Source organism: Gigantopelta aegis, chromosome 9 (genome assembly GCF_016097555.1).
Source record: "Gigantopelta aegis isolate Gae_Host chromosome 9, Gae_host_genome, whole genome shotgun sequence".
Classification (NCBI taxonomy): Eukaryota; Metazoa; Mollusca; class Gastropoda; order Neomphalida; family Peltospiridae; genus Gigantopelta; species Gigantopelta aegis.
This window is the reverse complement of record NC_054707.1, coordinates 78,680,485-78,693,623: the sequence shown is the minus strand read 5'-3', so window position 1 is coordinate 78,693,623 and position 13,139 is coordinate 78,680,485. Positions and strand designations below refer to the sequence as shown.

The window sequence follows — 13,139 nt, the reverse complement described above, 5'->3', positions numbered from 1 at the left end:
AAAACTGCCTGTCATGAATTCCTGGGCATACACCTCAATTATCTGTGCTATCTGTTCAGAATAGAGGTCAATGGTTAGTAGAAGAGAGAAGTTACACCATATAATGAGCTGCGTATAATGAGCTGGGCAAGGCTCGAAATTAATTTTGTACAATGGGAAGCAATATTTGCTTTTCCGATTCCAGTCAGGAAGCAAATCCTACAAAGTGCGAGGCAGTGCTGGAAATTAGTCTCAGAATTACACGGCTAATTAGACTTGTGGTATAGCTTTAAAACTCTCAACAGTAATGTGCAAGACTTTGAGACAAACACAGATAAAAGTTTCTTTTTTTCTTTTTTATATATCCTGCTGCCCCATTCCTCTCTCTCCTTTGACATCCATATCAATTCTTCACAATATGACAGGTCCTATCTTTCAACTTCTTTTGCTGTCCACCTCCACATCCCAACCATGACAGATAAAAACTTATCACTGGCGTAGGAAGTGGGAGAGGCAAGGAGGCATGCGCCCCCCACTTTTTGTTTTATGATAGTGTAAAAGTGTGTAAATATAAAAATGTGCTCCCCCCACACTTTTTGGCATCTTCCTACACCACTGTTTATTTGATTTATATTATCACTTCTGAAAATTAGGAATTCTGGATATATATGGAATACTGTCAAAATAAGAAAGAAGCAAATTCTGCTTGTGAAATTAGTTATTCTAATGCTAGGTTCAGACCATCAACTGTCACAATGAAGTTGGTGAACTCAATGGTTGTGTTGTAATTTTTCCAACTCCCGACTTACGATGGGTGTGCACAGATTAAACAGCTAATTGGTCGTAGGAGTTGTATACGATGATAATCGAGTTGTAAGAGTGCTCAGAATTGCTACTAGACAGTCATAGAAGTCGAGAAATTGGTTAGTTGGTCAACTCGCCTGTGACAGTTGGTAGTCTGAATCTAGCATAAAACATATTACGGTGTGCATTTTGAGCAACATTTACTGCCTGCTTCCTGTCAATTTTGAGTGGGTGTGGGTAATTTTTGGCATGCTTCCATCAGAGAACTTTTCAAGCATGCCTGTTGTGGGCACAACCTCTGACTTCGGCAGAGAGTTGTGTCCATGACGTAGTCAGTTTTGAACCTTACTGTGAACTGTTCAAGCACACCTGTCATGGGCACAACCTCTGACTTTGCCAGAGAGTTCTGTCCATGACAGGGTCAATTGTGAGTCTTACTGTGTATTTTAAAACTTTGAATGGAGCCTTATTATAGGCGGTATGTGAACCTATCAGTCTAAAACTCTGAATGGAGCCTTATTATAGGCGGTATGTGAACCTATCAGTCTAAAACTCTGAATGGAGCCTTATTATAGGCGGTATGTGAACCTTTCAGTCTAAAACTCTGAATGGAGCCTTATTATAGGCGGTATGTGAACCTATCAGTCAAAAACTCTGAATGGAGCCTTATTATAGGCGGTATGTGAACCTATCGGTCTAAAACTCTGAATGGAGCCTTATTATAGGCGGTATGTGAACCTATCGGTCTAAAACTCTGAATGGAGCCTTATTATAGGCGGTATGTGAACCTATCAGTCAAAAACTCTGAATGGAGCCTTATTATAGGCGGTATGTGAACCTATCGGTCTAAAACTCTGAATGGAGCCTTATTATAGGCGGTATGTGAACCTATCGGTCTAAAACTCTGAATGGAGCCTTATTATAGGCGGTATGTGAACCTTTCAGTCTAAAACTCTGAATGGAGCCTTATTATAGGCGGTATGTGAACCTATCGGTCTAAAACTCTGAATGGAGCCTTATTATAGGCGGTATGTGAACCTATCGGTCTAAAACTCTGAATGGAGCCTTATTATAGGCGGTATGTGAAACTATCGGTCTAAAACTCTGAATGGAGCCTTATTATAGGCGGTATGTGAACCTATCAGTCTAAAACTCTGAATGGAGCCTTATTATAGGCGGTATGTGAACCTATCAGTCTAAAACTGATGACTTAACTGCTTTATCAAGGCCGACTAACCCAGATTAGACCTGTATTGTATAAATACCTGTTTTCTGTGACAAATGTCCCATTAAGTCTATTCCATTTTGTATATTACTGGGTAAATTATTAACCAAATGGGACAAGACATCAAATGTACGATACTCCAGGGACATAATACCTTTTTATGATTTAACAGCTGTATTATTAACTCTATGCTTAAATATTTATTTCTGCTTTTATTCAGCAGCCTGAACACTATCATTATTGTGCAGACTCCATATAATATCAGTGCCATGTATACTACTCAAAAGAATTTAAGGGTCAGACGATATTTTCGACATTATTTTCTGAATGTCAATTATATTAGCTAGACCATAATGTCACGCATGGCATTGTTCCATTTTGACGAAAGTGGGTCTAAGCAACCCATAAATGAATTAAAATCCACTGTCATTGACACTGTCGACTAGTTCTAATGGCGAAAACATGCTTACATTTGCACGTAAATTAGGGCGAAAGCAAAAGGTCTGCTAAGTGCCCATAACTTGCTTTTTCACAAAGCGCTTCATTTGCACGCTTTGCATGTGTATTCCATGTTCCCAATGCTGAATTTCCGTATAATTGGAGCTTGCGTTCGTGTACGGTGCACACTCCAAATTCGACAATGGTACGACGTCAACTGACTATCGAAGATCGAGGAAGGGCTATTGCTTGGCTTCAGGATGACAATACGCAAAGAAATGTTGCTCTGAGACTTGGTGTCAGTCAGAGTGTCGTTGGCCGACTGTGGCAACGGTACCAAGCAACGAATTCTGTTCGAAATCGTCCATGTTCGGGAAGACCCCGAAGCACTACAAATAGAGAGGACCGCTACATCACCAATATGGCTCTACGTCAACGCACAACCACTGCACGCCGATTACGTGACAATCTGCGGACTGCGACTGGAACTCGAGTGTCTGATCAAACCATACGCAATCGTCTGAGAGCCAATAATCTACGCTGCCATCGCCAGGCTGTTCGACCACCACTCCTACCACATCACAGAATGGCCAGACGTCACTGATGCACACTTCATCTGCAGTGGCAATGTGTTCAGTGGGGTCGAGTGATGTTCACTGATGAGTCCAGGTTTAGTCTCCAGTTCAACGACGGTCGGGTTCGTGTCTACAGATGTCCTGGGGAGCGCTTCGCTGACGTTAACGTTAGACAACGTCGCCGGTTCGGTGGTGGCAGCGTCATGGTGTGGGGCGGCATCTCTATCCACCACAGGACCCCCCTCTATGTGGTGGATGGCAATCTGAATGGAATCCGCTATCTGAATGAGATTATCCGGCCGTTGGTTCTCCCAGGCCTTCAGCAGATTGGCGGCGGGGCAGTTCTGCAGGATGACAATGCCAGACCCCACACCACGCCAGGGTGGTAACGGACTTTCTCAGACAACAAGGTATCGCCAGGATGGATTGGCCAGCATATTCGCCTGACTTGGCCCCAATAGAGACGCCTGGGATGAATTAGGCAGGAGAGTTCGGGATAACCATGCCCCTCCGGCCAACCTTCATGATGTGGGTCAACTTCTTATGGCAGAGTGGCAGGCCATTCCCCAAGAGTTCTTCAGACGTCTGATCAACAGCATGAGGCAACGATGTGTCGAGTGTATTCGCGCCAGGGGTGGATTCACACACTATTAAACGAATGTTCTAATATGTAAAATCCATGTTTGACAACCTTCAACTTTTACAGCATGTCATGTGACTTTCTTGTATACAGTGACGTTTATTTGTGGGTTTTTTGTAAATATGGAACAATAAATTAAATTTTTTGTGTAGTTTACATCATCAATCTAATACACTCTGAAACTTATTTGGTTATAAACTTTTGACCCTTAAATTCTTTTGAGTAGTATATTTAACAGCAACAAATAATCTGATGTTTTAATTAATGATATTCATTATGTGAATGATAATTAATTCATCATCCACTTTCTGTTTTGTAGGTTTGGTAAAATTACATCCACAAAAGCAATAATAGACCAAACGACAAATAAATGCAAAGGTGAGTTTTACTTTTTAATATTTTAAATATATTGTGCCTTTTTTTTTCTTCACGAAGCCGGTTTTTATGAAATACAGGCGTTTAAGCACTGTAAACATATGTAGAACTTACATGCATGTAAGTCAAAAACAGGCTTTATAAATTTGGCCCATTTATTTAAAAAAAAAAAAAAAAAAAAAAAATGAATCTGGATGATGATGTAGCTCAGTGGTAGAGCACTCAACTGAGATGCAGTGAGTTGCAGAACTGATCAACCTCCGTGGACTTGAATGTTCTCCTGTCTCAGCCAGTGCCTTATGGCTGGTACATGAAACATCAAGGTATGTACTGTCCTGTCTATTCTGCATATATGTGGTGGTAGCACGTTCCCCCATTCCTTCTATCAACCAAATATTAAAATAACCATATGATAGACACAAAACAGCGATACAAGCAACTTAAAATGTGCTGAGGTGTTGTTAAACAAACCTTTCCTTTCCTTTCCTTCCAGCTAGGGGTGAAATAAAAGACTAGGTGGTGATACAATACATATTTTATGGTATATAAATCACATGTTTTTAGGACTTTATTTAACAGTTAAATTGAAGTAAAACATTTATAGTATTTAAGGGATAGCTCTGAGCAAAATAGTTTTAAAAATTTCAATTTGTCTATGAAAAAAATATTTTAGAAATTAAAAAAAAAAATCATTATTACTTTTTCATCCTATATATGGGGTTTGTTTTTGGTTTGTATTTGGTTTGTTTTGGACACTAAAATAGTTGTTATTACTGTAAATCAAGAAATTTTAGTGAGCATAAAAGTTTATCAAATTTAGTGCTACTATTTTATGACACTAAATTTAAAGAGAAAATGGACAAAAAAAGAAAACAAAAAGGTTTAATGCAATTGTTCTGTCGGTTATTAATTGAACAGACAACAGTTGTTGATTAAACCAAAAGGATAGCAAATAATAATAGTTAGTTAGCATGCGCAGTGCTGCAATTTTCTACTAAATTTAAGTAAGCTGCATAACATAAAAATACATGTACAGTGAAATCCCTCTAAACCAGACACCCTCGGGACCAAGTAAAATGTTCAGTATTAAGAGGTATCTGGTTTAGAGAGGTTAAGTTCTGTAAAGTGCTCACTCGATGCGCGGTCTGTCTGGAATCGATCCCCATCAGTGGGCCCATTGAGCTATTTCTCATTCCAGCCAATGCACCACGACTGGCATATCAAAGGCCATGGTATGAACTATCCTGTCTGTGGAATGGTGCATATAAAAGATCCCTTGCTGCCAATTGAAAAGAGTAGCCTATGAAGTGGCGACAGCGAGTTTCCTGTCTCAATATCTGTGTGGTCCTTAACCATATATCTGATGCCATATAACCGTAAATAAAATGTGTTGAGTGCATCATTAAATAAAACATTCCTTCCTTCCTGCCTTAATAGAACCAACAGTCACAATCATAAAAGTATTTCCACACCTAATAATAGCCACTGCCTTAATAGAACCAACAGTCACAATCATAAAAGTATTTCCACACCTAATAATAGCCACTGCCTTAATAGAACCAACAGTCACAATCATAAAAGTATTTCCACACCTAATAATAGCCACTGCCTTAATAGAACCAACAGTCACAATCATAAAAGTATTTCCACACCTAATAATAGCCACTGCCTTAATAGAACCAACAGTCACAATCATAAAAGTATTTCCACACCTAATAATAGCCACTGCCTTAATAGAACCAACAGTCACAATCATAAAAGTATTTCCACACCTAATAATAGCCACTGCCTTAATAGAACCAACAGTCACAATCATAAAAGTATTTCCACACCTAATAATAGCCACTGCCTTAATAGAACCAACAGTCACAATCATAAAAGTATTTCCACACCTAATAATAGCCACTGCCTTAATAGAACCAACAGTCACAATCATAAAAGTATTTCCACACCTAATAATAGCCACTGCCTTAATAGAACCAACAGTCACAATCATAAAAGTATTTCCACACCTAATAATAGCCACTGCCTTAATAGAACCAACAGTCACAATCATAAAAGTATTTCCACACCTAATAATAGCCACTGCCTTAATAGAACCAACAGTCACAATCATAAAAGTATTTCCACACCTAATAATAGCCACTGCCTTAATAGAACCAACAGTCACAATCATAAAAGTATTTCCACACCTAATAATAGCCACTGCCTTAATAGAACCAACAGTCACAATCATAAAAGTATTTCAACACCTAATAATAGCCACTGCCTTAATAGAACCAACAGTCACAATCATAAAAGTATTTCAACACCTAATAATAGCCACTGCCTTAATAGAACCAACAGTCACAATCATAAAAGTATTTCAACACCTAATAATAGCCACTGCCTTAATAGAACCAACAGTCACAATCATAAAAGTATTTCAACACCTAATAATAGCCACTGCCTTAATAGAACCAACAGTCACAATCATAAAAGTATTTCAACACCTAATAATAGCCACTGCCTTAATAGAACCAACAGTCACAATCATAAAAGTATTTCAACACCTAATAATAGCCACTGCCTTAATAGAACCAACAGTCACAATCATAAAAGTATTTCAACACCTAATAATAGCCACTGCCTTAATAGAACCAACAGTCACAATCATAAAAGTATTTCAACACCTAATAATAGCCACTGCCTTAATAGAACCAACAGTCACAATCATAAAAGTATTTCAACACCTAATAATAGCCACTGCCTTAATAGAACCAACAGTCACAATCATAAAAGTATTTCAACACCTAATAATAGCCACTGCCTTAATAGAACCAACAGTCACAATCATAAAAGTATTTCAACACCTAATAATAGCCACTGCCTTAATAGAACCAACAGTCACAATCATAAAAGTATTTCAACACCTAATAATAGCCACTGCCTTAATAGAACCAACAGTCACAATCATAAAAGTATTTCAACACCTAATAATAGCCACTGCCTTAATAGAACCAACAGTCACAATCATAAAAGTATTTCAACACCTAATAATAGCCACTGCCTTAATAGAACCAACAGTCACAATCATAAAAGTATTTCCACACCTAATAATAGCCACTGCCTTAATAGAACCAACAGTCACAATCATAAAAGTATTTCCACACCTAATAATAGCCACTGCCTTAATAGAACCAACAGTCACAATCATAAAAGTATTTCCACACCTAATAATAGCCACTGCCTTAATAGAACCAACAGTCACAATCATAAAAGTATTTCCACACCTAATAATAGCCACTGCCTTAATAGAACCAACAGTCACAATCATAAAAGTATTTCCACACCTAATAATAGCCACTGCCTTAATAGAACCAACAGTCACAATCATAAAAGTATTTCCACACCTAATAATAGCCACTGCCTTAATAGAACCAACAGTCACAATCATAAAAGTATTTCCACACCTAATAATAGCCACTGCCTTAATAGAACCAACAGTCACAATCATAAAAGTATTTCCACACCTAATAATAGCCACTGCCTTAATAGAACCAACAGTCACAATCATAAAAGTATTTCCACACCTAATAATAGCCACTGCCTTAATAGAACCAACAGTCACAATCATAAAAGTATTTCCACACCTAATAATAGCCACTGCCTTAATAGAACCAACAGTCACAATCATAAAAGTATTTCCACACCTAATAATAGCCACTGCCTTAATAGAACCAACAGTCACAATCATAAAAGTATTTCCACACCTAATAATAGCCACTGCCTTAATAGAACCAACAGTCACAATCATAAAAGTATTTCCACACCTAATAATAGCCACTGCCTTAATAGAACCAACAGTCACAATCATAAAAGTATTTCCACACCTAATAATAGCCACTGCCTTAATAGAACCAACAGTCACAATCATAAAAGTATTTCCACACCTAATAATAGCCACTGATTAAAAGTATTTCAACACCTAATAATAGCCACTGCCTTAATAGAACCAACAGTCACAATCATAAAAGTATTTCCACACCTAATAATAGCCACTGCCTTAATAGAACCAACAGTCACAATCATAAAAGTATTTCCACACCTAATAATAGCCACTGCCTTAATAGAACCAACAGTCACAATCATAAAAGTATTTCCACACCTAATAATAGCCACTGCCTTAATAGAACCAACAGTCACAATCATAAAAGTATTTCAACACCTAATAATAGCCACTGCCTTAATAGAACCAACAGTCACAATCATAAAAGTATTTCAACACCTAATAATAGCCACTGCCTTAATAGAACCAACAGTCACAATCATAAAAGTATTTCAACACCTAATAATAGCCACTGATTAAAAGTGTCAGTGAGAAACATGTAGATATCAGTGCAGTTCACTTTTTATCTGCTATGATTTCCAATAACACATGTAATGTTGCAGAATGTTTGTTCTCCTACTCTAGCTTCAAACTGAAAGTGCAACAGCTGGGATAGAAGTGATAATCAATGCATAATGGCCGTGGTCCCTACCGTCCTGTGTGAAAAGTTCACCAGGGTGTACGCTGAACTTGTGTTTAAACCAGCATCTGTCCAGCCATAGTGCGGGACACCGTGATTGACATGAACACCGAAACACTGTTTTCAATCAACAATAATTTACCAGACACACAGCAGACTGATTTTTAATTATTCTGCATGCTGCAGTAAAGTTTGTTGTGTCTAACAAACACTGCTAGAGCCCAATGCTCATCGGCTATTGGATGTCAAACATTAGGGGATGAAATTTATGAAGCTAATGTTTTTTTTTTTAAATGCATGTGTTATGGCCCATTTTGTAATAAACGAACCATTGTATAGTATGTACACATTTTGTAACAAAAAGAGATTGTAAATTATGTATGTAAAGAAAAAACAGAATTTGTAACTATAGCCCTTGATTATTCTTGCACATAGTCTTCAGAGGAAGCCTGCTACATTTTTTGATTTGCAGCAAGGGATTTGGTATGTATACTTTCCCACAAAACAGGACAGCACAAACCTTGACATTTGATATACAAGTACCAGTCTTGGGGCACTGGTTGTGATGGGGAAATAAACCCAGTAGGTCAGTCCACGGGTGGGGGAGGGGTTTCAATTCTACAATCCAAAGCATCTCAGGCGAGCATTCTTCCAACCCAGCTACAATGTAAATCTCAACACCTGCACACTGTTGATCAAATAATCATGTGTCAAAAATGCTGTACATAAACAAATTTGTAAAAATATTAGGCATACTGTAGATTAAATATAAGATTAGTTTTACTTTGTAACCTTTTTACACAGTTGTCACAGTAAGAGAAATGAGAACTGAAAGCTGCCAAAATTGACAAATGGACATCACTAAACTGGTTACAGCAGATAAAATAAAATGTGTGCATCTAGCTAAACACACATTTGTCATAAATTGTTAAATATGCACAGCTGTTTAGGAAATTTGCATGTGACTAAGGGATAAACACCTTTTACATACACTGTATTTGGCATGTTATGTTTCTGTTGTTCTGGGGGTTTGTCGTCCTAACCAATGTCCCATCACTGGTATGTTAAAGGTATTTAAATCTATTTTATCGTACACTTTGTATTCCCAATAATGAGTAAAAAGTATTAAATTCCTACTTTTGCTTTCACATAAATGCTGTAACGTGTCTTACAAAATACCTAATCTAAACATTCAAACTTTTATCCGAAAACAAGGATGCCTTATACATAACGCCATTTTAATATTTTCGGTACATACAAATGGGTAAAATCATTTCTATTCAAGAGAAAATCATAGGAACTATGTCACTATTCAAGAGTTAACTCTTGGTCATTTTTCCATTTAGCCATAAAGCAGTTTTAATGAAGGATTTTCCAGAATTTTTATAAAAGTTGAAATAACCTGATATTTGACTACAACTTGGCAAAACATTTTTTAGTGATCTGGTTCTAACTTTACTTTATTATAAAACTAACCTTCAACAGTCATGCATTTGAGGTCAATAAGGGTTTAGACCTCAGCTGTGCAAAAATTGAAAAACATTTTCTCAGCAACATTGTCTGTGTGTAATGTTGTGAAAAACATGCAGTTTGTTTTGGATTTCTCTTGATGCTGTCATGCTGCTTGCTGTGGAAAGACAATGATGAATGTCATTCCAGGAGTGGACTTCATGATCAGCCTGTCATACTAGTCACTAATTAAACCTAAATGAAAACTTTTTGCTGGCATGTTTTTAGTGGCCATCACTTGTAAACAAGGTAGTGTAGTGGTGATGTTTTTGTTTTGCTTTCAGAAAACAAAAATAACCCAAGACTATCACATTAAATGCACTAGCAACTGGAGGTGGAGATTTTTTTTTACTATCCCAAAAATATATTGTAACAGTCATGTTATAAAAGTCACATAAAAATACTTTAAAATCATTATTGTATTAAAAATTCATATCTTTTTATAAAACAGAATACAGAAACTATTTAAATAATGCCTTGACCTTGATAAAAAAAATGTCCTTAAGCTGTAGCACTTATATAGTAAGTTATGATGTGCCAATTTTCAATATCTTTTAGATGCATTCGATTGACATCCAATAGCCGATGATTAATAAATCAATGTGCTCTAGTGGTGTCATTAAACAAAATAAACTTTAGATGCATTTGCTGATGAAGTTGACAAAAAATATGCTTACGGGTTCGGAATTTAGCTTAGTTGCTAGAGTGCTCGCCTGAAGTGCATGGGTCATAGGATCGAACCATCTCAGTGGATCCATTGAGGTTTCTCCTGTGCATTTCTCCATAACAATCTAGAATAAAGTTAAAAGTTTGTTTCCTTTAATAACACCACTAAAGCACATTGATTAGTTAATCATCAGCTGTTGGATGTCAAAGATTTGGTAATTCTGACACATAGTCTAAGAAAGAAAACCCGCTACATTTTTCATTAGTAGCAAGAGATCTTTTATATGCACCATCCCATAGATAGGATAGCACATTCCACGACCTTTGATATACCAGTCATAATTCATTTGGTAATTCTGACAAGTAGTTTTTAGAGGAAGTTTGTTACATTTTTCCATTATCAACACAAGACCTTTTATATGCAACTTTGCTCAGACAGGACAACACATACCACAGCCTTTAATATACTAGTCAGAGAATAGGTCCACCAAGGTGATTCGATTAGTCAAATGAAACACCTCAGGTGAGCATTCTACCCACTGAACTAAATCTCCTGAACAATCTTTGGCATTAATTTCATTTCAACTTATTTCAATGCTTATATCCAATTCAGGCTCAAGCACGCTGTCCTGGACATACCCCTCAGCTATCGGGGCTGTCTGTCCAGGACAGTGAGTTAGTGAGAGAGAAGAGGGTGTAATGGTCATTAAAACTCGCTCTGGGTAGGAGCTGGTACCAGGGAGCTAACCCAGTACCTACCAGCCTTAAGTTCAATGGCTCAACCACGACACCACGAGGCTGGTCTCTCTCTCCTTAACAATCTAGGGCAAGTGTTGTACCTAAATATATAGCCAATGATTAAGCAAAGTGAAGAAGAGACTGCTAAACAAACATTCTGTTTTTCTATCTGTCGGATGTGGGGGAGAAAAAAGGAATTGGTGGCAGGCAATGTAATTAGGCCAAATGTCTTGAATGCCTTGTCTCCACTGGCTTGTGACCACTCCACTCATAAATAACTGACATATTGTCATTTGGAGAGTAGTACCAACGTTCATGTCTGGTCCTATCTTCCTGCCCTGACACATTCTATTAATTAATGTTCTGGGACAAAATGCTAATGTCGTGTGGGACCGGAGTTGCAACATATGACTAACTGTTGCATTCTCCGGCCTGTCAGAGGAGATTTGGTACAAGATTGCTCATACATGCTACAATGAATAATAATATGTGCTGAAACAATAAAGCAGCTGCAAAAATACTTATTTTAAATTGCTAATTTAAAATGTTTTCAATGTAAATGGTAATTTAATTTCTTTTTTTTTCTTTTTTTTATTGCTATAAGTTGATTTGAATTTGTTAAGATGCATTAACTTTGAATAAGTATGGGTGTGTGTACATTGTTGCTAACTTAAAGATATAGTGGTTGTACTTGGAGACATATATATATATAAGTTCTGGTAGACATAAGCATACGAGACAGAGATGTCAAGGTTGTCAACTGCCCATGCCCCAGTGCTGGAGCAAATCATTGAATTCAGGCAAAAGCGATGGAGACATTCGGGCAAAACCTTTTCACCTTGTATTCCCATCAGTCTACTCACAATATTAGTTGTACATAATCCTTGTAAAAATGTCTAGAGCAATTCATTTGCAACCCTTTTTTATTTAATTCAGGCAAAAATCAGCCTTTCCTCCTCACCCTACAAAAATGTATGCCTATATTATGCTACTAGATCATTTCTCCTCCCATACCATTTCTTATTAATGGCATTTTAAAGGCTGTCACACACACCCCTCTACACAAATGGGAGCCCATAAAGCCCATATGCCTATTCTATGCTGGGAGATCATTTCTCCTTCGATGCCATTTCTTATTAATGGCATTTTAATGGCTGTGATACATGTCTTTGGAAAAGGCTTCTAAGATTCATTGTTGCTAATTAGTAAGAATAATTAGCAGTGGCAGTGTACTAGTATTTCATTTCTACCACTCTAGCCCAGGAGTCACATAGTAATAAGGGTTGACTTCAGTTTATACAGCTGCTAATTAATACACCGTGCTTGGGTGTCATATTGAACAAACACATCTGGTATTTTTGTCTTATTTGCCTTTATTTTACCTTTCAAGAGTCTAAACAATCATATATATAAAACACTGGGCATATTGAATTTTACTCTGTGATAAATAAATATATAGCTTCCATTCATGTTATTGTGTATTTTTTTTTTATGCAAGGTCACAAAAATGCTATTTAAGTCTCATGTTATTAATTTATATATCTTATAAATTCTAATACACATGTTAAACCATTATTCCTGTGAAATGCAAGCTTTTTCTGTTTGCTGAAGATAATCAAAATGTTCTTACTGTATCAATATATTCATTAATATTGGCTTTATGGAAATTGCTAAATGGTCCC

The 13,139-nt window shown here is 37.0% G+C and overlaps 1 protein-coding gene across 7 annotated transcripts in view; it reads left to right on the top strand.

Annotated features, from left to right (window-relative positions):
• LOC121380513 (RNA-binding motif, single-stranded-interacting protein 3-like) overlaps nt 1-13,139 on the top strand; it is a 282,378-nt gene that overhangs the window by 214,169 nt on the left and 55,070 nt on the right. For all 7 annotated transcript variants that reach the window (XM_041509356.1, XM_041509355.1, XM_041509354.1 and 4 more), the window contains one exon: nt 3,981-4,039. In XM_041509356.1, coding sequence (XP_041365290.1) covers nt 3,981-4,039 — 59 coding nt within the window. The remainder of the gene's footprint in view (nt 1-3,980; nt 4,040-13,139) is intronic.